At 39.7% G+C, this 27779-nt stretch overlaps 1 protein-coding gene across 2 annotated transcripts in view; it reads left to right on the forward strand.

The window, feature by feature from the left end:
• Positions 1-236: 236 nt before the first annotated feature.
• Positions 237-27779, forward strand: part of TAF1B (TATA-box binding protein associated factor, RNA polymerase I subunit B) — a 50517-nt gene continuing 22974 nt past the window's right edge. For both annotated transcript variants that reach the window (XM_075414826.1, XM_075414827.1), the window contains exons 1-8: positions 237-320; positions 1180-1278; positions 1757-1844; positions 3719-3816; positions 4107-4202; positions 4826-4958; positions 8364-8520; positions 15243-15342. In XM_075414826.1, coding sequence (XP_075270941.1) covers positions 303-320; positions 1180-1278; positions 1757-1844; positions 3719-3816; positions 4107-4202; positions 4826-4958; positions 8364-8520; positions 15243-15342 — 789 coding nt within the window. In that variant the 5' untranslated portion in view covers positions 237-302. The remainder of the gene's footprint in view (positions 321-1179; positions 1279-1756; positions 1845-3718; positions 3817-4106; positions 4203-4825; positions 4959-8363; positions 8521-15242; positions 15343-27779) is intronic.

The raw sequence follows: 27779 nt of genomic DNA on the forward strand, positions 1-27779 counted from the left end.
CTCACTGCAGCTCACAACGTCCCTCTGAGGTGCAGCCCCCACGTCCCCTCACCGCAGCGCTCCGCGTCCCCTCAGAGGCGAGGCGCCCCGCGTCCCCTCAGCGGTGAGGCACCCCGCGCCGCCCCAGAGACCCCGTCCCCTCAGAGGGGAGGGGGCCCGCGCCCGCTCGGTGCCCTGCCCGCCCCCCGGGGCCCGCGCGGTCCCTCCGGAACGCAAGTGCCCGGGCTGCCGTTTCCAGGCCGGCCCGCGGTGCCGGCGCTCGCCGGGTCGGCCGCGGTGTGGGCCCCGGGGCGGCTGCCGGCATGGACGAGGAGGCCACGGTGGGGTCCGGGCGGCTCCGCGGCGCGGGGAGCGGTGGGGGCGGCGGGTCTCGGCGGGCCGGAGGGAGCTGGCGGAGCGCGGCGGCTGCGGCCGCGTGGGAGGCGCTTCCCCGCCGGGCGTTCGGCGGCTGCGGCCTGGACGGGGGGGGAACCGGCGGGGGGCGCCGCTGGGCGCTGCCTGCCCCGCTTGGCCCCGCCGGGCAGGGCCCGGGCCGGGGCCCTCGGCGAGGCGGCCGCGGGGCCGGTGCTAGGCAGCCGGTCGGCGCTTTGTCCCGGCCGGGGGCCGGTGCGGGGCCGCGGCCGTGCCACCCGGGCTTGGAGGGAGCTGCCCGTGCCCCGCCCCGCTCCCGTGGGGCGCCCCTGGAACGCGCTGTGTTTTCACCCGTCGGTTTCCCTCTTTTCTCCTGCCTCCTCCGGTTTCTCCGGGAAGGCTGCCTGCTCCCGGCCCGTCGCGGCGTTGACTGGTGCCGGCTTTCCTCCGCTGCGGGATATTTCTTCGCAGTTCTAGAAATTTATTTGTACTTTCATCGTCCCGCTCTCTACCTTTTTGTCTCTGTTTCTATTTCTGATGGGTGGGTTTTTGCCCAAGCCATGTCGTGTGTGCCAGGTGTGGGTTCTCATTCCCCTTGTACTCGTGTTCCTGTACACAAGAGCTTGCCAGCGAAAATTACCTGCTCACAGTTATCTGTGGCTGATAGCAAATGCGATGATGACTCGTTATCAATCAGAGCTAACATACAGGGCAGAAATATTCTCCTCTGTGAATAATCCCGAAAGCTGTGCAGTAGGCTGGTAATAGTGCCGTTCGTTTCACTGGAACACGTGTGAAACTCTTTTTTGTTTTTTTTTTTCCTTTTAGAGAGATTTTAATGAACGCTGCGCCCAGTGTTCAGAAGTGAACTGGGGTCTCACCGATGGAGGCAGATTTTATTGCAGATCTTGCCACAATGTTACTGAGGTAAAAAGCTAAGCTGCTGGCCTTGGAAAAAGTTTATTTTAATCGTTTCTTGGTTTTATAGTAAGAAAATGTTAGATTTCCTCCTTGGCATTAGGAGTTGAAGGCAATATTGCGATCCTTTTTCATGCTGTACTTGAGACTGCTTAAAACTAATGTTCCTTGAAATGACAAAATTTGAAATGAGCCATCGTAAGATGCTGTGTTGCTGTAGTGCCTCCGTGCTGTCTGGATGCCTTAGAGGTATTGCCTGGGTACTGCTGCACTTCAGTACAGTACCGATGTAGGCAAACCCTGATGCACGTCACCTGTATGTCCAGGATAGTAATTCTCTATATTTGCAATTTCTGAATGTTCAGAATTTCTGTCTCCCTTTAGTTTGGGAAAGTTGAACAAGTTCCTCCTTTATGTTTTATGATAAGGTAATCTATGCAAGGTAGGGCTGGCTTTTTTTTTGCTAAGGTATATTACTGTTTTGCAGAGAACTAGAGAAGTTGTAAACACTGATTTCATTTCCAATGCAAGAATACAGACAATCTCCAAAGGTTTAAGAAAGCAGGAAAAAACTGGTACGTATGAGTTTCTCTCTGTATTTTGCCCAAGGGTGGCTGCTCAGCCAGGGTTCACGTAGCCCTCTGTCCCTGATGGTGATGAAAAGCAGATCGCTAGGAAAGACTGTGAGAACAGGAACAAAATACATTCCCCAAACGCCATCAGAACTTTCAGCGGTCCCAACTCCAGTGACTTCCTAAGCCGCAGGTGACCTCTGTGAACGTGGTGGTGGGGTTTTTTTGCATTGAACAGAGCTATATATGTTACTTATTGCCACTTTGATTTGTGGAAGCCAATACTCACTGAAGATATTCGTGGCATGCGTTCAGGTGTGGTGATGCCTGTGTTCCTTCCTTGTGATGGCTATCACAGAACCGGAAAAGCTGCCTGTCTTTATAAGTGAGATGTGATGGTGGTCCAGCTCTTAGAATGTCAGTCTGGTTTGCGGTACAGGTACTTGGCCCTGTAGCCTACACACAAACCTGCATGGAGGAGATTTCATGCAGTTACAATAGCTAAGATGCTGTATTATGTCTTTCATTCATAGTCACTTCTATACTTCTAATTTGATGATTCAGAAGAATAGTGATCATTACGTATGATGCTATATGCTGTAAGGATGTTATGGTAAGGCTGCTGCTGGAGTTGTGTATGTATACTGTGATGGCTGGATAGATGTTTTACTGTTGTGGCCACTTTCGAAAAGCAAAAATGCATTGCAGTGCTGAATGAAGCATGGGGTTATCTTTGTCCCTGATACGCTGACCTATCTGCGCTCTACTGGTGTGGCAGTGGATTACTACATTCCTTTGAAAAGAACAATTGTGGAGAAGTGAAGGGAGGAGTGGAAAGGGGAACAGCCTTAACACCTCCGCTTGTCTCTATGCTGTGTTGCTCCTTAAGTCTGAGCTGTGTACCACTTAGTGCTTTTTCCTTCTCCTGTTAGGGAAGTCATTAGACATCTTCTTCATTAGCCAGGCTTTTTAAGAAAGAAATCCTTAGCTTCATACAGTCCCTTCTGTGAGTGCAGTTACATTATACTATGGCAGCTTCTTTTCATGCATTTATAGGAGTAAGCTGTGTCCATAGTTAACAGTTAAAGCCAACACCATTAAAGCAAGGCAGAAGCTTTGGGCAGACAACTTCTAAGATGGCGAGATGCAAGGTGTGATTGGAAGGAAAAATAGTGAAGAACAGGGAGTGAAAAGGAGGTTGAGAAATGCAGAGACAATTAAGACCAAAAGCCTACAGGAAAGGAGTTGTAAATATAGAGAGGTAAGGGTGAAAAGTAAATGTAATGCAGTCTGAGGGAATAATGAATAGACTGGAGAAGGCCCATTCCTGAAGAAATGCATGCTGTGCTGAGATTTGCTAGAAACTCTGAATATCTCAGGAAGTTTGTTTCCTTTAAGTGTGTATGATTCTGTGGGAGAGAATGATGAAGAATGTGGTGGTATTGGCTGGTTTTTGGTTGACTTGCCACTGTAAGGTGTTCCAGTTTTCTGTGCCGGGGAAGGGAAAAAAAAGGATCATATTTCATTTTTTAATGACAGGTTCTCAGTTATTTTAAAACTGGTCACTTAGCCACACTCCCCTTAATTACAAATGCCACACTAGAAATTAGAGTGAAATGTATTATTCTTGGGAAACGTGTGGAGAAAAGTGCTTGTTCAGTAGCTTTTCTACTTGATTAAGACTGTGAATAAATGGAAGTTAATGGAATATTCGGTGTAGCTGGTCTATGCTCTAGGATCAAAAATTATTTGATAGAGACATGTCTCTGTCCTGATACCAAAAGAACAGGATATTAAGTGGAAATAAGTTTATAAGGTTAAAAAAAACCCCAACATAGTACAAACACAAAAACTATATTTTTTTTTATCTTACTTAGATGGAGAATGTGAATGGTATGTTTGTGAAGGCTTTCAGGTTGTACTCAAGAAACAGGCTGAAGCTTTAGAAGCACTGGGAGTATGTCCACAAATGAAGGTATGTAGATGTCAGTGTGAGCTGTACACACTGGGTGTTACAGGAGGTGTTATTTTGAAAGACTGTCGTTTTTAAAGTGAATCGAACAACTCCCTGTCTGAAAACACTGAGCACAGGAAAACAAACTTAGTTTCTCTGGTAATTTCAAAACATGGTTTATAAATCACAGTTAATAAAATCAGAGCTGGAACATTATTCAGATTCCTGAGTTAGAAATTATGCTTTGTTCTCTTCAGCAATGAATGATCTTGTAAACTATGCGCTGATCACTATCCATTTGTATTTATCAGGATGAAATTCTGTGCAATTTTTGGAGGCGTTACCTACAGAAGAGCAAACAGGCGTATTGCAACAGACCAGCTGGTGAAACTGTCAAAGCATTATCAGTAAGTGAAAAGCTCAAATCCCATGAGAAGTTGGGTATCTCTTTAAAAAGCAACAACAGAAACCTTTGTTCAAGCTACACAGGTAGCTTGTATTAATGTCGCTTCAGTATAAAGGGAAGGATGTCTTCTAAACAGGGTTCCACGTGTCCATTTAGTTTGGGGTTTTTTTTCCTGTTTTGAGAGAATATGGAAAACTGCTTATTTAAAAATACAGCTTTGTCTTGGCATTATCTGCGGCATAGATAATGCCATTGTCTATGTTCATAGAAAGAGCAGAAATTACAATACAAGATGCATGATCAGCTACCATCCTTTCCTCCCTGCTCTCTTGAAGTTATTTCATCAAGCTTTGATTCTGTGTATTGCCAACTTTCTGGTCATTGTAGCAGATTGAAATGTAATGTAATCACTAGAAGTCTTTTTGTCTTGAGAAATCCTTTAAAAATACTTTTTTGCAGCGTTTCAATATGTACTGGTGATTCTTAGAGAAAGTAAAAATACGAACAGTTTGGGTTTAAACTTCGTTTACTGTTGATCTTGCATCTGTCATGCTTTATTTGGCTTCTTCAGATTGAAACAGTAACTAACAGTAGATAATACAATGACTTCTTTACAAAACCCAGGTGTGCGAGAGCAGTACTGATGTGGACAGTGAGCCGGAGAGACCTAGCCTGCTTCACTTGTTGTCTGTCTCTGAAAGTCAGGGTGATCTACAGACTGATTGCAGCCTTGCCTCGTCGACTAGCAAGGTCTCAGGTAGGAGCAATGAACTGAACTATCTGGAAGCCATCTTTGTATCATTTTTTAATATAAATAAATATATATAAAGTGTATTCATGTACAATGAATTGGAGGAACTGGTTGGAAAACGTAAAGTTTTCAGTGCTGTTTGCCACTGGAGTACTTCATATTCTATCAGAAACAGAAGACTGTCCCCCCTCCCCAAACCCCCAACCAAGGAGATGAAAGTTGAACAGGACCTGGAAATACAATGGGAAATGCAGGAGGAAGTTCTATTTTATAACAAGTTTGCTCTATGCCTTCTGTTTGGAGTGGGAAAAAATTGCTGCTATATCTGGAAAGCTGGATGGTCACGAACACAGCAGGTTTAAAGAATAAGCACTTGTTTAGCTAATACCAGAGCTGTCAGTCGTGACTTTGATGTTAAGAAACGTTAGCTTGTTCTTTTGGGGGGGTGGAATATATATTTTTTTTCCTATCCCATAGATATATTTAGCTTTCTATTTTTTTTCCTTACAGTATTTTTGGTACTTCTGTGCCTTTTGTCTGCATTCTTTTTACTACTTTCCCTATAACCCCTTCTATCAAAAACCTTCTTTCAACATTCCATGAGTTTCTCCTTTCTGTTCACAATATCAACTTGAAAATATTTACAGAATGCTAAATGTTTTAATTAAAATGTTATAGAACATTGGAGTGTTTGGTGCTACTGGGCAAGTGTAATGACAGACAATGCTGCAGTGTCTGATATTGGAAATACATTTCAAGGCACACTGGAAAGCTTTCGCTTGCATTCTAGACTCGTGATGGTTTTTCTTTTTTGCTTTATTCTTTGCTTGCCTTTTCCTCCTTTGTCTGTTTCAATGGGTTTTTTTCCCCTGTTACGTACTATGCTCATTATGTCCCATTTCTGTTCTTCTGTGATTTTGCCTGTCTATGCTTAGAAGAATGCAATCTTGTTCTTGCATGTTTTTCTCTTTATTTTGTGAAATCTAGAAATGGTAACAATGAAAAACTTGATCTGCATCAATTTAAAAAAAATTAATAAATTTAAAAGAAATTTTTAAAAATCCAAACTGAATTGGAGAGGGGAAAAAGGTGCAAAAATGGTGACGCAAGTTTTTGTGACTATAACGTGAGCACTTTTCATCCTTATAGATTACAATGACAAAATTTTCAGCTGAAGAGTCACTGTATGTACACATACATCTTAGGTGTTACACAAATATGTAGTATATGAAGAGGAAAGAATTCAGTGAAAATATTCCATGGAATTTTCTTCCCCTTTTTGGTATCTGGAGGAAATCTTTTCATCCTTGGCATCTGTGCCTTTTACAGTTAGGTTTCTTAGAGTTCTAGAACAGCTAGATAGTCTTAAAACAGGCCATAATTTAACATCTTCTTGGTCTCTTGTTTCGGAGATTGAATTCAGCTGTAAGTAGTCATGCTGATATTCACTAAAAGCACTTGAAATGCATTAAGAGTTCAGTGACATTAAAGGTACATTTTGGTGAAATCAAACAAACATAGGAATTGTTGTGTACATTGAAATTTAACACAAGTAATACTAAATGTGTTCTAGTCAATTATGAATTCTTGTGAGGATTCATAGGTTTCCTTTTCTGTGCCGTTTTTACTGAGCTGTTACTGCTACAGACTGGAAACCTCCACACCTTTCCCCCCCCCCCCCCCCCCCCCAAGAGGCTTGTCTAACCGGCAAGCATTTTTTTTTTGTTATTTTTATGTAGGTTTAGTAGCAAATTGCACTGAATATAGCACTGAGATATTGCTAGAGAAGCCTATTAAACTCTTAAATTATTAGATGTGTGTGTAACTGTGTGTTGTCATGCCTTGCATAAGCTGAAAGAAACAAAAGGAAATTGTGTGCCATCATTAAGGCCACAAATATAATGAGGATTATTTTAAATTGAGTTGAATGTGAAATTAATAATGAAGCTTCAGTTGTGAAGCTGCCTTTAAGCACAAGTATCCATGTAAAAGGTGATACTGACTAAGAGGATTAACTGATGTTCCTTCTTTTGTTCTCCAATGCATCTATATGTGATAGACCTCGTAGGCTGCTGTCATCTAGATCTTGTCTTAGTCCGTACGAGGTGTATGTTTGAGCCGGTTCTTTTAAGCTGTTGCTGCGTCCCCAGTGCTCCTGGCGGTAGGTGGCATCCAAGACCAGTTCTGGCTCAGGAGCACGCCATTTGCAGCGTCTTCATGCTGCGTGTCAGTGGGCTCTGGACCTCTGCTGCTGACCGCTGTCACCTTGCAGGCTTGGCTGTCACCTGCCTGCATAACCGTGGAGCTGCCAAGCTCTCTGAGGTTTGAAGCTGCTTTTTTGCAGGCTGCTTGCCATGGCCCTGCAGCTCCCAGCTGGGGAGCTGTGGATCCAGCCCTCACAGTTCCTGTCTGGAGAAGTGAACAGTCTGTGGGGAAACGGAGTGAGAAAATCTCTACAGAATTGATGCTGATATTTTGTGCTGGTGTGTTTTAAATGCATTTTTGTTTGTCCTGGCTGGGTCACGATGTAGAGAAGAGAGGCTTTTCTTCTTTTTTTTTTTCCTCCTTGCTGAACTCCAGGTTTAACTGCTGAAAAGGTTCCTAACTCATAAATCGTCTATGAAATTAAATTTCTCATTGCTGCTTCTCTTAGTTTTTAGTGATTCATCTCAGTAAGGAAGTAGGAAGTTTTGGGTTTTTTGTTGTTTGTTTTCTTTTCACCCTCTTCCCCACTTGCTACGTTTTTGTTCTGAAGGTGTTTCTTTTTCATTGAATTTAGGTATGTTGTTTTAAAAGAATACCTACACTTCCAAAGTTAGAGATTGTATGGCAGATGGATACCCACCTTAATCTCAGTAAAGTTTCTGCAATGTAAATCATTTTCTCATTAAAGTTCTGACTGTGTTGAAGTTTAAAACTGTATTTTAATCTCTAACTCCGAGACATTTGATTTAAGTACATCAGTTTTTCCTTTGTTTCCCCACTGGTCCCTCATCTCTCAAATGGAAAACAGTATTTCCAGCTCATAAGTGCTGTTAGTTATATGTTGTATAGGAATTACTGTCCTAGAATTCCAGGTTGAAGTGCAGCTCCCAACAAAAGGTCTCTTTTGATGGGTACCAGAGGCAGTTCTGTCTCTTCATATGATCCAGTGTCTAGTCAAGTGAAGTAGCAGTTTATGAAACAGCTTGTCATCTCATATTGTGGCAGATGACTACATTAGAGTTAAGCTGTTTAGTGGAAAAGCACATAAACTACCAAACTACTCAAAGTAAAGAATTCAGAATGTTACTAGTTGCTGAACAAGGGTCCTCGTATGTTCCTTTATCTTGTTTTGTGTATACTATGGATTGTGTGTATATCACAGCAATTACTTTTTTTTTTCTTTTCTGTTTTTAACATAAACCCAAGAAAGCATCTCTGTGTGCTCTGGATCGGTAGATGGTAGCTCCTATTTCATGAAGAACCAAAAGGAGAAGCTGCGGATGACAATGCCAATGACCCTTTCATTTTGTTACATGGCGCTACTCTGGTTGAGAGAACCAATGACATTATCTGATCTCTTAAGGTATGAACAGTCTCTAGCGAAGTATTAATTGCTTTTATAAATTATAATTTTTTTTCAAAATTACATCTGTACTATTGCACTCTTACTAATTTGCTCAGTAATAGTGAGAAGTTCTCTGTGTTTAGTTACCTGTTCTTTGGCATAACAAATCGTGTAGCTGCTTTTGGAGAACGCTGATTGCAGCAAGACCTGTAAGGTCTCAAAGACCTGTAAGGGACAATATGTTGAAGCTAAAGAAATTTTTTTTCTTCCTCCTTCAGAATATCTTAAGATTCACTGGAGGTGTGTATGGTCACACTTCTGCTATGTTTGCTGTTGTCAGCATGCCAGAATTAAATGAGTAAACGTTCTCCAGGACTTATGTCAGTGTCATCATACAAACAATGCCAGCAGTGTATAGTGATCTGAAAGGTAGCTAAGTGGCTTCACGCAATGGAGTTGGGCACAGAAATTAAAATAGGAAGTCCTTTTTTGTCTTCATATCTTTGTATCTGTGGTTATCAGAGTTCAGAATAATACAGCTTTTAATATAGTAGAAATAAAATATTCTAATACGAGAGTTTGATGCTAAATGGAGACAGTCAGACTATTATTGACAATGCAGTTCCCTTCTCCCCCCTACAACAAGGCTATGAACACTTTCCTTATTTACTGAAGGAATGAAAAATAATTCATCAACTTTTCTTGTTAGCAATAAATATTTTAGATCAGGCCTAAATAGTTTAAATTCAGGAATTGTTGAGTTTTCCTTGGAAGACCTTTTGTATGATGATACTCCTTTTTAACAAGTGTTGAAATATTGGGTATTTCTAAAAAGATGGTGAAAAAATGTTACTTTGCCAAAATTTAAGGAGCAGAAAGACTCAAGTAACTGTATGTTTGCAAATCAAATTGAAAACTTGGACAAAATAAATGAAAAACTGATTAAAAATTCAGTTGATATGATAGATTTCAGTTCTTTAATTTTTATTTTTCAAATATGTAACCTGTGAGCTAAAAGGCAAGGCAGTGAGTACATCTCCCTCACCTGTGGTGCATATAACTGGTATTGCTGTTGAAAGTTCAACGAATGCAAGGGAAGTTTACCGCTGAGCCTGATCTTCCATCGTGGCCTCTCTGCCCCTGGGGTGCCAACTTCCACCTGCGCTTTTCTACCTTTGTACAAGCTTTCCAAGAAGAATGGGTATGGAAGAATGCTCTTTTGCAAGTACTTCTAAAAAAGGGGAGGTTTGTATGTCTCAAAAGTACAGGAGTCAATACTAGCTGATTTATTTCCATGCAAAACAATGTTTAACCCTTTGATTTAACTTTAGGGGGTGGCTGTTGCCTTCATCGATGAGCATTGCACAAACCATTGCATATTTGCATAAGTGGATATGCTTTGCATAAAAGATGCTTGTAAATTGTTCAGCAAAATGCCACAGTATTCAGAATTCAAACTAGCATCCTGCACTACAGATGTATTTATTGAGTAGGTTAAGAAATTGTAGAACTCAAAAGTAGTTTAGAATACCAAGATTTATTACTGACTACTGTTTTCCTAAGGAAATGCTGTCAGAGTCAGAACTACCATAGAGTACTCTATTTCTGTCAGTTATTAGAAAATAAGTATATAAATCCTGTCTGATGATGTTTGTATATGGCAAAAATCCAAGTAGTAAATTACAGTTACTGGGATCGAGCAAATGGTTCACAGTAAAGGATTATTGCTCATCCCATCCCATTTGGAGAGAAAAATGAAAAATTAAATATCTCTTCTTTGGTTACTGTATCTTGGAAACTGTCGTTGGAAAGCATGTGGGGTCGTATGAGGCAAGTACATCCTCACGAGTTCCTGTCTTAGTATGATGGTGTGTTTTGAAAAAAAACCACAATCAACAACAAAAAAACAACTCTCAAAGTCACCTGTTAAAGAGGAAAGGTAGATTGTGTTGTTTGCGTATTAATAGTATATTATTGTATTTGGCACTTCAAACATTGGAGACTGCAGAAAAGATCCATGAAAATGATTCGGAACCTGGAGAACATCCTTTGTACTGAGATGCTTAAAAGCTGAGCACGTTTGCTTGAAAGGATTTAGAAGAAACATGAAAACAGTAAAAAAATCTGGAAAATGAGAGGAAAAAAAAAATCAAGTACCAAATATAGTACAGAAAGGCATAAGCAGCAACTAATAATCCGAAATTGAGATAACATGATTTGAATGAGAAGACATCATTAATTAGATACAATTTCTGTGTGCAATACTTTTAAAAGTGGGTAAATCACAATGATTCAGTGACTTTAAATGCGCTGAATATGTGAACTGAATTAAATGCAGAAAGTGATGTTTAAAAGAATGTAATTTGTATTGCAAAGTTTTACCGTGATACGATAGTTATATGAGACCGTAATTACATTATCATGTTTCCCTCCCTGCCCTTAAGGTCTTTGCCTTTCACAAGTTTGATGAAGAAGGGGAAAGAATTTTAAATTGCATGAACTACCATAAAACACTTGTTTTCTAACTTCTGAATATGTAAGTTTAAAAAATCAGACAACGTTCACATTTTTGCATGCATTAAGACACACAGATCAAAATAGTGACAGACCAGAGATGAAAACTATGCAGAAAAAAACATTAAGTATTCAGCATTACCTTTTAAATCTTTATAGGCAAATTGTTTTATTTAAACCAGCTGAATTACAGTTGTGCTTAAAGTTCTGCCTTGTTTTTTCCTCAGTTTGATTTTCTCCCTACGCTGAAGTCAGCTGACTACCACCCCTCCCTTGTGATACATGCTTAGGCACCATGGTAGGGCACTCTGCCAGCTTTTAAAGGATTTACGACAGCAAAAATATACTCCTCCTTGCTACTTGACACACTTAGCAGAAAAACACTACAATTACCTCCTCTGACAGGGACATTTTGTTTCAAAAATAACATTTTTAACAACCTTCTATTCAAGTTTATGCAACACATTAAATCCTTGTCCAGTGTGAATAGTCTCACGCTTCATATGCGGTATATTATTTATCTAAATGATGAATAAAATTGTTGGCTTGGGGAAAACGTTTCAAGATGCTAGACTTTGAGATTGTGAGAACCAGTGCCTTTCAAATGGGGTTGTACCTAGCTGTGCTGGCAAGACTAAACTTGTCATGAGTTTGTGGCATTACTGTGTGGCTTTAAGAGATGCATCACTTCCTCGTAGCATGCAGAGGACCTAGGATTTTTTTCATACTTGGGGCTTACTAATGTATGCTGCTGCTGTAATTAAAAGAACATGGACTGTGTACTGTGTCTGCCAGTCAAATTATCAAGCACTTCACTGATGCAATATAGTCTTACAAATGTTTTGGTCTGTTAAATGAAAGGTTTGGAAGAACAGCAGAAGAAAACTGTTCTGAAGTGCCGTTCCAAATCTGGGCTTTTGGAGCAAGCGTTAAAAACCTGAATCATCAGCACATTGTATTCGCAACAGGGTACTTAGGCTGTTTCATGTGTTTTTAGAATGTAAAACCAACTTTTAACCTGAGAGAAAAGAGCATTTCTTTTGTATAGAGACAGTAATTTCAAGCTAGGAAAGATGTAATTATTTTTTAAACAGTTGCAATGCTTTGACTTGGTACAGCCAAGTTACTGAAAACTTCCTTTCTTTTTTAAAAGCCGTTTTGATGGACATTGTTTGTCTCTTGCAGTGTAAAGATGTGGTTCCAGCGTTGGTTTAAGCTGATCTGAGTTTCTGTTGCTGTGGGTCCTGCATAAACATTGGTGCCCTGGGTACTAGCATTCATCCAGCTTACGGTGTATTAGTTGAAAGAAGTGGATCTGCAGAAAACTTAATTTTGCAAAAGAAAGCTTCACCGGACGTTTTAGCGCGGGTTAATTTGCTTCACTGCAGTCCCTTTCCGCCTTGCGCTGGCAGTAATGTCCCTGCAGTCAGCTGAGTCTGGCAATCTGTCTGGTTGGAATCAAACCCTGGGAAACAAAAGGCTCGTTTTCAATCTAATCCTCTGTCTGAGAAGTCACACAAGTGCTTTTGTCAGCAGGGAGGAGCGTGTGGCAGAGGGCTGAAAGGCAGGTGGGATTTCCCATCTGGGAGGCAGCAAGCTGTTAGGGTGGTTTGGCTGCGATCACCACTATGCCACACCCGAAGGAAGGTCTGGGTTGCTTGTCCTCCTCCAGCTGTTGCTGTGCTGGCTCAGGAGGTTGCTGCTTTCGGTGTCTTGGTACCAGCTCTTCAGAGCTGACAGCTGATTGTGTGATTGCGCCTGAACATGTGTCAGCCAAAGCGTATCATCAGCTGAGCCAGTAATGGGTCACTGTTGCTGAAGGAGGAATGTCTTGCTTCTCTGTCTTCTCTCCTCCTGCCTGGGCGATGCATTCCGTTCTCTCTGCTGACTTCTGCACTTGTTGGAGCCATCTGTGAGCCTCCTGGGTTTATTAGATGATGAGAAACAAACCCTTCTTTCTTTCTGTAGGGTAGCGGGCAGTCAGCTGCTGTTGTCAGGAGTTTGAGTTACCTTTGTGGAAGAGGATGGTGAGCAACAGGAACACGCAGCCAGACCAGGAGGAGGAAAGTACGACTAGTTATGTTGAGCTTTTAGGTTGGCTCAATTGATTTTGTGAAACCATCCCTCAGATTTAACTTTCTTGACTCAGATGAGCTAGGGAGCTGTCGTGCAAGCGGCTCAGCAGGTCGGGCAGGACGGCATGGACAAGCAACTGGTGCTGGGTTTGGACAATAACCTCACTGAGTCCATGGACCAGTGCACATCTCTGCTTGGACTGGGGAAATGGTGTTTATACTGGTTGAGGAAAGCTACTGAAATTCCGTTAGCAAAATGTGCATCGTGCAGTTAGGTTAGCAAGGATCGAGCAGTGACTTTTACCTGTTCATTGAAGAGACTAATACACAGAGCGTCAGAATAAAAAGTGTTGGTCAATGTGATGCTTCAGATTGCTGTTATTTTTCAGAAGTCATTACAAAGGATGGGTTAATTCTAACTAATTTTGATTAAGAAACACACCTTTCATTTTAATCCCAGTTTGAATTCAATTTTTTGATTAAACTGAAAATTCCTTAAGAATGTTCTTTTAAAAAAATAGGATGTAACTGCAGACTTTGCAGTAACTAACCTTTAAATAGAATTTTAGTCAACTTCGGTAGCTACTCACTACGTAACATGCAACAAGTGATGATTAGGGCACCAGACTGTGAGAGGGAAGGTGGGTTTGTGGATCGCTGAAGGCTCAGGAGGGAGGCGAATCCTCCTCAACAGTGGCTGCTCTGTCTGCGAAGACATTGTTTGCCTTATTTTTGTTCTTTATTTTTTCCTCCAGACACGTTTTGAATGAAAGTGGCAGATTGCTGTGCTTTGCGAGGAGGAACTCGGTGGTTCAGCTTGTGGGTTTGGATGCAGCTAGCGACTGGAGTGTTTCGGTACTGCCCCACGTGGGGCGCAGCTGCAGGGCCCAGCCTGACACCCGCTGTAGGAACCCCAGGGGGAATCGCAGAGTTCATAGACCAAGAAGTTCCTAACCTACGTAAAAGAATCAGAGAGATATTGTGCAGATAACGCACCTGGCAGGAGAGAAAACTGTTTTCAGATCTGTCATATTATTTAAAGAACAGTCTTCTCTGTTTGAAATGTTAACTTACTCCAATTTAGTACACTCTTTTAACAAAATTGTTTTGGAGAAGAGGGGACAGGAAGGTGGTTCTAGTTTAGTGCTGTGAGAGACCACTGATATCCTTTAATCTCAAATGAGACTAATGTCTGCTCTCTTGTGAGGATCCATGCTTGTTCAGTGCTTACTTTGCTTGGTGTGAATGTCAGCTAAGGTGTTGGATAAGAGCAGGGGTTTGGTGTGGTGCTTGCTTTTTGTTGGTAGCTGTTGTTAAATCCCAGCTTTTATATATATCTATGTGTGTGTGTATATATATATATATGCAAAAGTCAAGAAAAATCCCAAATAATGCTGCTGTTAAGTCCCAGCTTTTACATATATCTATGTGTGTGTGTATATATATACATATATATATGCAAAAGGTGAGAAAAATCCCAAATAAGGCTGTCAGCCACTTGCCAAAGTCAGTTTTTAACAATAAATTCATTATTTGGGGGAAATAAAAAAATTATTTTGTATTAGCATACAGAGTCATTTCTGTTTATACACAAATAACACTTTAAAAAAAAAAAAAGGCAGAGTACAGCTGTAATTGATGGGGTTTCAGTTCTGTGCATCTGCTCATCATTCTGTGATTTTCCTCCCTACCACATTACCTGAGTCAAACTCCTCCAGCAGAAAGTGTTTTAAAAGTAAAATTTACTTAAAGCTTTAGAATTTTGAAAAAAAAATTCCATACCATTCAAAGGAAGCTTAAAACAGTTTTAGAAATGCCGTAGCTGAAGAATGTGCAGAACAAACTCCATATAAGCCTGTTGATTGTAAGCTTAACTGCCAAAATGTTATCATTTGTCAATCATATCTGAGCTTGAACTTAAAGGCCTGTTAAATGATTGAACTGGTTTTTGTCCTGTGGAGCGTTTAGGGGCGTGTAACTTCAGGTAGAATTGCTTAGGCAATATAATACTGATGTTACTTCAAATCAGAAGTTGGTTTGTATATTAATTTTAGAATAAACAAGGTCCCTTCCAACCCAAACCATTCTATGATTCTATGATTTGTCATACTAAATACTATTTTGATTTGGTCTTCATTTTTTTTTATGCAGGTTTGTTGTTGAAGGTCATATTCCGTATTTGAATGTTTTTCAGCATTTTCCAGAGAAGATGAAGTTATGTGGACTTGATCTAAAGATCTTTTGTGTAGAGGTAATCTTTTTCTTAAGGGGAAAGATTAAAAAACCTGACCAAAACCTAGTTATTGTGTGGTATTTTAATTTTTTTGGTCACTGTACTAATAAATTGATTAAATCTATTCTTACGTTGTAGAGTTCACGTTTCGCGTTATTAGAGCCTGTGCAGAAACCAGTGCACTCTGTGACTTGGAGTGCTTTAATCTTTAACCAGTTTTATTAAGCTGATTACCTAAGTTAAAACGAAATCAGTAAGTACTTGTCAAGAAAAAGGTATTCAGAACTTCTTTTAGAACACTCAGAAAACGATTTGGCTTCACATCGAAGGGCAATATACTGTCCTTTTTGGTGCTTATTTGAAATATCTCTTGAATTTGTTTGTAATTCCATGTTCTTTTCATAAAATATGGTTTAGATGCTGTCTCTTGTTCTGTTTCTTGCTGTACTGAGTAAAATATATCAAACCTAAAATCTACATAAGGGGTTATGGCCTTTCTGGAAGCTGAATAGTGGTGGACAGTCTTGAGTAAAATGTAAATTTCCTTTGTTTACGGTTGTTATGTATTGTGGTAACAATTGCACACTGGTGTTTGTGTTGCAGAAAAAAAATGTTTATTATGGATTTTTGATGTGTGCAAATCTTAGCTTTTCAGAGCAGAAAGCAGCAATTCTGCTAACAGGAAAAGCTAGGTTTTCGTCTGCTATGAGGTGTTGGTAGCCCAAGCCCTCAGTGATGATGATGTGAGTAAGGTTACCATTCTCCATATTGTAGCTTATATTCAGCAGATCGTGAGGTGTTCAGAAACTAATCTGTAGCTTTTTTTTTTTTTAATACCACTGCTGTCCTATCAGGATAAATAATAATTATGACCTTAACTTCTAAAAATCGGGACATAAATTTAATATAAAACCTCTTGATTGCTTTTTCTGTCTTAGATCTTACCTTAGTAGAAAAGATACGTCAGGTTGAAATGTGCATGTAAGCTTTTTGGTTTTTCTAAAACTTCTAATTTTCAGTCTTCCTGTTCTTCTTTGCCTACATCCTCTGGAGGTACTTTTGTCTCTCAAAAATGGTTACATAGAGCTTGTATTCTGGCCTGACTAACTAAAATACACCCCACCCCTCCATCCTGCAAATCACACAGATAAAATTTTCGTAGGAATTGCAGCTGTAAAATGTGTACCATGACTCAAAGTGGGAGATGTGCATCTTTGCAGAGAGGAGATGACAATTGCCCTTGGAGGATCCTGCTGCTTTCTTTTGGCGTAGAGCTGTTTCTGGCATGCAGGATGACCTGATGCCAATCCCGAACGTGATTTCATCAGTCCCTATTAGCTTGCTTTCTCTCAGAGCTGTCGGTTTGGATTATTCTGCTGTCCATAGTGTCCATAAGCACATTAACACTATGGATTGTAGCATGTCCTGATGTGGGAGTGGGACTTCACAACCTGAGAGCCACAAGATGGTCAATTTAATCTTGTTCCACCTTTTATATAAAAGAGGAAGTCTAGCCACTTCACCCTTGGTCTTAAACACTTACATAGCATATATGCACTTTTCTTTTTTCACAAACAGGGAAAAACCAACCCATATCTGATTTTTTTTTTTTTTTGGTCTTACTATTGCTTATGATGAGTCTGTATCTAGTGTCGTCTGCTATTTAGCTTACAGAGAATTGCTGATCTAAAAGCTGAATTTGTGTAACTTTTGACTTCCATCTTGCTTGTCTGTGATACTGACACCTGCACCCCTCACTTCCCAAGTATAAGTAGATATACATACTAACCAAGTAATCTTTTAACTTTGTTTTCCTTGAGGTACATGGGTAAAGTTCTGTAAGCTTACTGTACGGTTTGTTTTCCAGCCACTCCAGTATTATTTTGGCTTCCTCTTTCTAGGAATATCTGCTTCCTGCTTCACCTTCAGTCTTCCTTCAGTAATGCATCCTCAGGTTGATTTAGTTTTAACATTTTTTACTACGTCATTGGGCTGATAATTGCAAAAACCTTACTAGCTGTTTCCTACATCTTATGTTTCAGAACTGATCTTGCTGCTCATTGCAGCAGTGAGATTACCAGTAACATAACTGTATCTAGTTTTGACATCTGAGTTTTGAGAAATTCAAGAGATGCGGTTATTGTCCTGGAACAGGAAGCCAGGTTGTGTAATACTGCATCCTGAAGATATAGCCTGCATTCTTTTCTCCTTGGTGTTCTGTATATAATATTCTATAGACAATTATCTTCAAAACCTTTATGAGATTATGACTGTTAATAGCCAGGCAGGTAAGATGCTCTAATGCCATGATTTGTTGTGCTTCCAGTCTGGTGAATGTAAACTGCAAACATGTTCAAAAATCTTGGTAACTGACAGGGCTATTAAATATGTCTCCTTTTTATTTTGAGCAGATTTTTAGTGCATTTAATTGTGTCTTGTGCTAATTCTCTGCAGCCCAAAGTTGACTCAAGAAGTAGTTACGTTGTAGTAGCTTGAAGGATTTAAAATTGTACCAAGTGTTATTTTATCAGTTAAGGACAGATGAAGCCTAACTTGATAAGACTCATCTTATATAAAACCATTCTCAGTGGCTGAAAGGCTTTTTTCAGTTCCGATTTCCCAGATACCCAAAATATATTGAATTTGTACAAGGTTGAAGTTACAGCTTTAAAAAGATAAATGCAACAATTATTATAAGCTGAGTCACATCTACTTTCTATCTTTCTGTGTAGTGACGTGTGTATGTGTACATGCACAAGCCGCCTTTTTTTTTTTTAATGCCTCATCATTTAGTAGTAGTATTTCATGTGCACGGAATGTGACTAGTCTCAGGCTTTCCAGCTGATGAACTTCTGTGTTGTGCAATATGGGAATGGAGTCCATATCCCTGACATTTTTTCCCTGTCCTGCGTACAATTTAGCAATTAGAGGTGATCGCAGCATCTGTCATGTGAGGAGGGGCTTAGTGGGATTTTTATCCGTGAGAAGAGAAGGCTGGGGTGGATTTCACTGATGTGTATAAACACCTGACAGAAAGGAGCAGGGATGGAGTCAGGCTCTCTTCTTGGTGGTGCGCAGTGGAAGGACAGGAGTCAGTGGGCACAAACTGAAATACAGGAAATTCCATTTAAACATAAAACTCTTCTACCATAAGCACGATTTGTGCTGGAGCAGGCTGCCCTGAACCACTGTGGAGTCTGCATCTTTACTACTTTAAATTAGTAGTAGTATGTATAAAGTTTCGTTGGTAATTGTTTTATTTTTGCTGGTAGTATCTGTCCTCCAGTGGAGCCACAGACAAATTCCCTCTTCCATGTCTGCTTGAAGTAGGGATACATCCTTAAGATACACATCCTCTATTTTGCTTGTAGGGATTTATCTTTATCCTTATAAAAATTGATTAAAGCATCCCTTTTCTCTTGAACTATCAACAAGTTGTCCTTGCCATAGACCTGTTTTTCCTTAAATTTTTGACTCAGGACAGGATACCTGATTAACTTTTATGTAATTATTTTGGCTGTGCTTTAAAGTTGATTCTGCTTTACTCTCTCATGTTTACCTTTATCTTTCATTATGTTTTATAAAACTCATTACTTTTTGGTGTATTTTACCATTAATGCATTGTAGATTGATTTTATTTTTTAAATGTCCAAAAATAATTTTTTTTTTTTTGATTCTCATGTGCTTAACACACACACGCAGACTTAAATGTACGCATATATATATAAGTAAGCAGGTCACTCCCATGGCTGTTAGGCAACATGATTTACTGAAGTACTGAAGATAACAAACACGTCACTTTGGAGTATGTGCTGTGGGCAACAGGATAGGTGTAGTCTCATAAATATCCTTCAGATCCTGTTGTTCTGAAGAACTTCAGGAGCGGTCGTCTTTTTTAGATGCGCAAGCATCTGGACTTGGCAAGGAGCCCAATATGTGACCTCAGTGAAGTTCCCGTCTTTCAATCTCCCCATCAGCTTTAAAATAACTCCTTTTTTCCTAAACCTATTAAGAATCTATGTTTTTTTTCTAAGGCATGGGGGGGAGACTAGGAGAAACTCACCTGGTGAGCTGTAGATTAATTCTGTTCTGTAGTTGTCCACCAACCTGCCCTCGAAGACAAAAGGGACGGGTACTTACCTGATTATCCTGGATTATACTGCCCTGGAGTGGGGCCACAGAATGGCTTCTCTGTATGAGCCTTTCGCGCTTTTTTTTTTTTTTTTTTTTTTTTTTTTTTAATTCTTAGATGGAAGTAGCTGCACAATTCTAAGTCTGGAACCTTCTGTCTTCCGAGAGGGCCACTGAATGCTTCAGTGTTGACAGTGTTGTGGATATACAACATCTTCTTCTAGACAGATTGCTGTCAAGGTACCTATATCTTAAAAATATAATATCTTTTTGTTTTATGATTAAATTCCATTCCTCTCTGTCTTCCTCTGTGTGTTTATTGGTTTGGGGTTTTTTTATAATCCACTGAGTACTGCTGCCTATAAGAAGAAATACACTTACTTAGGCAGCTTTGACCTTGAAAAGTGAGAAAATTAATATCCAGGTTACTTTTTAGTTGAGTATACATTATTATTTTTTTTGTTTCCTGTTACACATCCTACCTCCAACTTACTCATGTTAACAGAAGCACCGTTTAGTTTTAATTCTGCTCTATATAGTTCACCTATTTCCATCCCTAGGTGTCTTGATTCTTAAATAACTCCTAGTGTTACTCTTCAGGTTTTTCCATGATACCAAAACGCTTTCTAAACTTCCAGCTGAGAGGGATGTTAGCACCTTCCTTACCTTTGCCTGTGGAAAATTCTTGAATGCATCCTGGTAAAGGGGCTGCAATACGTCAGGCTTGTCAGAAATTAGTGTTGTGGACAAGAAGAGAAGAATCGTGAAACTCAGAAGCACATGTCGGGATTTTTGCTCCTTTCTCCTACCTAACTGAAATGCTTCTTGTTTCTTTCTTCTCCCCGATACCTTTTTTTTTTTTTTTTTTTTACAGGCTTATCTTTCTGTATAAAAATGACATCTGCCTGTCAGATTAGGCCAGTAGTTCTGGGCAGTTCTCCCTTGTGTTCAGTTTAATAAGAATTTCAGTTCATGCTCCATTATGAACTGATGTTGGCTTTGATGGGAAAAGGAGGAGTTTGAAAATAAATATTTGCTGCCCTAAGTAAAGGTCTAATTCATCCAGGGTCTTCCTTTTCCTTGGTAACCTGTGATAGGTGTTGAAGTAGGTACTATAATGTCTTTATAAATTAGACTGGAAAACTTTAGCTCTTTTGCAAATGTGCTACTTCAGTGCAGCGTATTTTATTCTGTATTTCTGTGTGATGCTTTGGATTTATTTTATTTGAGTTGGAGGAGTGTATACCTTGCACGCATGCGTGCACACACAAACCTTCCCTAACTTGGCTTGTTAAATTTCTTTCTTCTTTTATTTGGGAATGAAAGGCTTGCTTTAAACATTGAGAGATGAACATTCTTCTCTATGCTGTCTGGCAACTTTCCAATTCTTTGGTTTCTTCTCTTACCATATACTACAGTTTGTATTTTCTTTTTGTTGTTCTCTGTTTCCTTACTCTTTAAAATTTTGCTGGATTTTGTTCTTGGAAGCACTTTTGTATCTGTATTGCTGTGCAACTAATCCTTCTGCCACCCTTCTTTCTATGTCAGGTTCAATCAAATCTCACTTCTGCTGAGGATTTGAGAGATTAGATTTCTGAGATGAATTTGCCAAGGTTTTCCTTTGGTATCAAGGATGCTTCTGTTTTGCTCCTTTGTTCTGCATGCTTTGTTTTCCAGCAGAGCAGTTCTTCAGTTTTGGGTACAATTATGGGTTACGGTCTTCCAGTGAGACTTTGTGGTAATTTTTTTTTTGTGGTGCCCTTTAGTTATCCCACAAAGAAGGAAAAAGATTTTTCAGAGCAGCAGCGCCAGTAGATTGTGCTGTCTTACTTGTGGGAGCTGGAGCTTCAGTCGTCTCTCTCCTCTCTTGACCTTATGAAGATTGCTTGACTGACAGGATATTTTTAGTTTCCATTTTTCCCATTGCCATTGTATTATTTTGTTCAGGATCCATGCCAAGCTAATAATTCTAGAGTTCCTGAATCTCCCCCCTTTTTTTTTTTAATACTGCATATTAATGTGGAGAGTCCTTTGATGTTTAGAATTTCTTAAGATTATTTAAAAAACAACATTTGTGTTTCAGAGAGCTCCTCAGTTGTTTCCTTGAAGCTTCTTGTGTGTAAATTATCTGGGCCTCTCCTTTGTAAATACTCGGTTTTATCAGATACTGGTTTGCTTTTTTGCAGACATAATTTTTCTCTTCCTTACAAATGATTTTAACGAGATGGAATCGTATTGTTTTTCCAGTTACAGAACAGTCTTGCTTTTTCTTCATATTTGTTTCATGACTTACCCACTTATCTGTGAAATTTAAGGTTTTGGGGGTTTTTTTTCAGTTTTCCTGCTGCCTATGGCTTAGTCATCTGTATCTCTTGTTTCGTTGCAGAATATCTATAGTGTTGTTTCTTGCCTTTTTTTTATCCAGGAGATTGTCCCTGAGCACTATGCAGTCAAATCCCCGATCTGCTTCAAAAGGGGGATCTTTTATTTGTGTTTTTCCCTTTTTTCCATTATCCCACAATAAAAAGAGGGATATGACAGACCTGTGGGGGAGTGCAGTGACCTACCAGGACTGTATTTGGAGAGGTCTAAAGCATGTGCTTTCATGTCTAGGAGCTACACATTTGTGTACCATTTACTGTCCCACTTGAGAACAAGGTTTAAACTTGAGACTTGTATCCTTGTGCAGTACTACCCAGTGTCTTCCAAGTTCAAAATGATGATGTAATGTTAATCATTTATGTTACAATATGGTTGAATGTTGCCAAGTTTTACTATGGCAAGAAGAGTCAAGATATGGAACCTCAGATTAGCCCCTCTTTCTGATTCTCTTTGTTACAGGCAACATTACAACTGGAATACAGTTAATACTTCCACTGTATAAGCATTTTGTGCCTTGTGACCATCCAACAACTCAGTTGCTCAGTAAAAACTGGTTTGAATTAAATAGGGATGTGCCACAAAAATGTATTTGAATCAATTCAGCATTGTTCAAGCATAGTAAAAACCATTTTGTTTTGTAAATTAAGCTGACAAGTTTAGTTTAAGATGCCTCCTGATTTTGATTTCCCTGTGAATGTTGGGGGCAGAAGAACTGTCAGGTAGCCTGGAGGAAAACATAACATTGGAGGGGTTCTCATGGATTAAGAAGATTGCTCAGTATTTTGACAATTACCTGCTGTATACAACCAAAACTAGGACTTGGTTGTAGTCTTCAGCTTTCAAGGCTAGTGGCTCAGTTTTGGAAGTAATTTGGCATTCCGTCCTTATTAATTTCCAATCATCTTTGTCAGCTTGTTCCAAAGTGTGAGGGGGTTCGTGTAACTTATGCTGCTAGGATTGGGTGAATAATTTGGCTATGTTCTGTCCAGAAATAGCATCAGTATTACAGGTTTCTTGAAAACTAGTTCTTTGAATATACAGTACTGAATAACACGAGAAAACTGTCTGTTGCTTCTGTATCGAAGTGTGTTGCTTGGCTTATTCATGTTGAAAACACCTGTTTGAGTTGTCTTGTTGGATACTTTGAGCTGCTTCTGTTTTGTTTCCTGCAGTCAGGAGCTTATCACAAATTGATAAAATACTTTGCTGTGTTTGAAGTGCCTAAACTTAGAGAGATAGGATCTTCCTTGGGAGGCTTTGAAAAGTAGCTACCTCTCTCACTTACTGAGAGCATTTTCATTAGATAACTTAAATGTAGATACTGAAGAAGGATAGATTGAGATTAGCAGAGGGACTGTTATTAGAGTATAGATGCTTCTCTCTACTTGCCTACACTTAGCTCTTTTCCTGGAGGGCTGGGCAAGCTCGTAGAGTTTGCATGCTGCTTTCACTCGCGGTGATAATTCTTCCCACTTTGCACCAAGAACAAAGCCTGAGTACTTCCTCATCATTCTTTCGAATATGGAAAAAAGAAGTATCTTCTCACATAATAAAATAGATGAGCGGTGAGCTTTACACACCACTTTATACTGCGTGGTGACCACAGGGAAGAGTGAGGCCTATACTCAATGAGGTGCTCAGGGAAGAGCATGATGTCTGTGAGGACAACGTTCCTTGGGGAAGGCTGTAGAGCACTCTGCTCATATCAGCCCTTCTGTGTGCGTAGGGCCAGGGGCTAGATGTTCTGGGTAAACTCTAGCGGTGGTGTAAGCTTATATGAAGTTGTAATACTGACAACTGAAGGACCTCAGAAATCTCATGGTGACTGTTTCATCATCGCTAAAAATACAGGTATTTGTCCTGCTCCTCAGGATAATGCCTGCTTCAGATTTCCTGGTGTCGTTCCTTGGTTTATACCCTAAATTGGGTGCAATGTGGCTGAGTGCTTTTATAAAACAAATTATATTTCATTCTCTGTGATTGTTTTATATCAAAGATGCTATTTATGGTACTGTAATTTCATCAACTTAAAAGCAGAAGGATTAGCATTTGTTTCATTACAGAGTTTGGGTATGTGAATAGAAGTTTATAAACATGACAGTATTTCTTAAGTGCTCGTGTTTCTTTAGTTGTGGGTGTGGATTTAGTCTCCTAATTATAGTACTCTTCTAGGAGGGGCAGATGAAGTGAATCACTGTTCTAGGGCTTCACATTTTTTGTCCCGCTGTCTAAGGAGGAGTGAAATTTCCCTGTATACTTTTGTGTTCTGAATTTTGCATGAGGGCATTGTACTGAAATTCTTACTGTGGAAATCATTTAAACCATTTGGTGACTGCTTTGGTATTGCTAATTTGATAGGTGACAACAGTGCATTCTCTAAACTGACATTACTGTTTTGAATGCTGACATGTTAAATTATTTTCTAGTCTGAAGGTGTTTTCTAAAATAAAGTGGTCTGCTGACCATTTTTGATGAGTAAATCATGTAGGAAAAAGTAAAATGCATATCATTGATGCAAGTAAAGGCTACGTCCACTTACAGAAGTAATTTTTAAAGAAGAGTGATAATTTTAAACAAAAAATCCCAGTGTAATACGAGTTGGTTAGTCTTCATTCTATTCAGTCTTGTTTTTTCACTTTAGTTCCGTTCTTGATAAAATTCTTAATCCTATGTCATGAGCAGTTTGGAACAGGTCTTGGAAAAATGCTACCCTCTTGATCAGGTTTACTGAAAGAACAAAAAAAAGAACAAAAAAGGCAAACCTGCACCATTCTGCATCCACTGAAATATGTAATCTCTCAGCTTCACAGTTACGAGAATACAGATGGAGCAAATACAGCTTGCAATTTCTCAAATTTTCTTCCTGTCCAACAGTTGGCTTTAAAAAAAAATCCTGAGTCTATTTGGAGAAAATAGCAATAAGTAAAGAAAAACTGAGTGGGAGGGAGACCTTAAAAGACAGATACCATGCATGTTTGGGGTTTTTTGTAGGACATTGTTACAGTGGGTAAGTATTACACGTTAGTTTTTTATTTTCTTTGAAAAAAGATTATAATTCATTGACCCACAAGCTGCTATTAGAACACACAGATATACTTTTTTCCACCATTGTCTCTTTTGTGTCCAAGCACACTCATGATGTACATGTCAATCAACAGATTTGTCCATGCTATTAGATTTTGTTGTTAAAGAATAAAGTTTTTAGCGTTCCCTGAAAGCTGGTGTTATCAATGCAATTATGTTCATGTACCAGTCTTAATTTAAATACCTGCATGATATTAATTATACAAGTTTCTGTAATCCCTTCATGATCCTGTTCTCGAACATGCGGTTGTTGCAGCGCAGCTACAATGGAATTTTCTAATAACTCATGACTTCTGGTAAAGAAATGGAGATCAGCTTTATGTTAATGTATAAATCTGTCATGCACCCATATTTTAAATACTTTGTGGAATTCTGGTTGGGTTTTTACCTTTTTTTTACTCTCCCTCTTCTCAAAGTTATAGAAGAGCTAAGAGGTATGTAGTCACAACAAGGATCATCAAATGCAGGGACAGTTTTCCCGCAAGAAACAATTATCTTTATCTACTTGCCTTTCACCCTAAAGAAGAGGTGACTAAGAGGAAGATGGGGCAATAGTTTGTAGAGCTTGTTTAGGAGGCAACCGATCAATGTCTGTTCGATACAAGTACTGGGAGGCATCAGAAAAGGTTGCTGGTCTGCAGGTTCAGAATCAAACAGCGGGAAATGCTACTTCATACGTTTTGTGGGTAACGGGTGAAACTCTTCACTGTAGGATGTTCTGGATGTTAGAAGGGCCAGGTAGTCACTGGACAAATGTCACAAAAGAAGAGCTATCTGGGACTAAAAAAAGCAAAGTTCTCACTGCTGACTTAGCCACAAATGGCATGAAGCTGGACGGATACTTGGTAAAGTGTCCTTATGGCTTGCTTGGTTCATAAATTCCTCCCTACGCATCTCTCTCGCTCGCTGCTGGATGCAAGACTAAATAGATATTTTTGGATTGATGTGGTACAGCCACTTTTTTGTTGTTGTTGTTCTGGGATTTCAGTAAGAGTTTCACTTTGTGGTTCTTGTGTTCTGGGGAGGCTTTTTTTTAAGATCATAAAACTTCATTTTTCATTAACTAGTTATCTTGCAACAACTCTTTCTTAAGTCATAGTTCAAGCCTTTAAGTTAGGTGAACTAAATACCATCCTTTAAAGTTTCAGATCTGGAGATCTGGGGATGTTTCTTATTCCATTTGAAAAGTGTTGAGGAATGATTAAATGGTAAAAGTAGGCAAAATTATTGCTTAAAAGGGGTATATCTAGCCTATGGCAAAGAATCCTAAGCAATGAAAGCTACACAGTTTCCTTAAGCAAAAACTTCGCTTCTTGAAAGAAGATTTTCGGTTGCTTGTATTTTTCTAGTGATCCTTTGGTTTGTTTTGGTGGAGGAGCTAAAGGAATTGCTGTAAAACCTCACAATGTGAAATTTGTTAGTGTTGAGTAGCGGTGATGATCCCAACACCAGGAGGAAGAAGGAAAGCTTGCAAGAAGTCTGGCCTAGAAATGTGACGAGGAGAAATGTGAAAGGCCAAGTAAGAGTAAATAAATTCTAGGTCACGGGGGAGCCATCCTGGAATGGCAGAGATGACAGCTTAAGGGATTTTGCACTTTACTCATAATATTTCTAAACAGCCTTCAGTTCTGTGGAATTTTTCTTTGCCCTGAAACTAAGCCCAGGTCTTGGATTTGTGAACAGATGAAGATAATACTTGCTGTCTTCTTTCCATGTCTTTGAATAGCAATAAAGGCTTTAAAGTTAAGTGTATGGAATTTAGGAATTACTGGAATGAATTTGCTTTTAGCTGAGACTGATGTAGAAGTGCGCGAGGGTGTAGTCATTAATCATTTCATCTCGTATTGTTTCTAAACCAAGATAGCGTCTTAGTTTAGCATGTGGAAAATAATGACGTGCTCCTTGTATCTTTTCCTTCTCTTCATTTAAGGTGGGACCTTAAGCCCGCTTTAGTGCACGCCGTGTGAAGCCAGCACAGTTGCAGAACATTTGGTTCTTTCTTTTCTTACGATGCTGGTCATTCCCCTTCGTCACACATCACATGACGGTGCCTTCAGCTGCCCGGGGCTGCTCCTCCAGGGCCGGGCTCGCAGGGGTGATGTTGTGCTGCTCTGTCTCAAGGTGTAGAACTGGGACAGAGAGACCTGCCTGGGGCAACGGCTGGGTTTGTGGCACAGTTCTGAGGAACCTTGAAGATTTCCTAAATCTTGTAAAGCTGACCCCTATTTATTTATTTATTTATTTATTTACACTGGCTTTTCAAAAGGGTTTCATGTCACTTAAGCTGCTGGCTAATACCCGTGTCTTCCAGTCATCACACAGCTCGTAGCAAACTGCTGCTGTTTGTATTGTCTCACACTCCAGGTTTTGGTGGATTGCATATTTGTATTTTAGTTTGGGGCTGATTCAAACAAAGTAATTCCTGACGAAATCTATTAATAAACTCATAAACGCAGGTCAAAAAGTTTGCTCTTTTTTCTCCCAGAGTGTTCAGACTGGAATGACAAATGCTTCCCTGGAAAGTGTATCCACCAGACTGGCTTTTAGACACGTTCCTCTGTTTGCTGAGGTCCTTTTCTGAAAACATTCAAGGTCTGCTGTGCAAGAGCCTCTTTTCCTGACTAAAATTTGGATGAGCTTAATTGCCGTATGATTTTTTTTTTTCTTTCAGTGGTAACTATTTAAATAATTCAAATTAAGACAGAAGCCAGTCATTCTTGTTTATCTAAAAAAAAAAAGTCTTCTAAGATGTATAAAATTCTAGCCGAACAAATTCTGCTAATCAGCTATGCTGCTTTTACCTTCCAAAACAAGCAGTGATTACTGCTTTGGTCTGCTGGTGTTTTGAGATACCTTGT

The sequence above is a fragment of the Opisthocomus hoazin genome, chromosome 2 (genome assembly GCF_030867145.1).
Source record: "Opisthocomus hoazin isolate bOpiHoa1 chromosome 2, bOpiHoa1.hap1, whole genome shotgun sequence".
In the NCBI taxonomy this organism is placed as follows: domain Eukaryota; kingdom Metazoa; phylum Chordata; class Aves; order Opisthocomiformes; family Opisthocomidae; genus Opisthocomus; species Opisthocomus hoazin.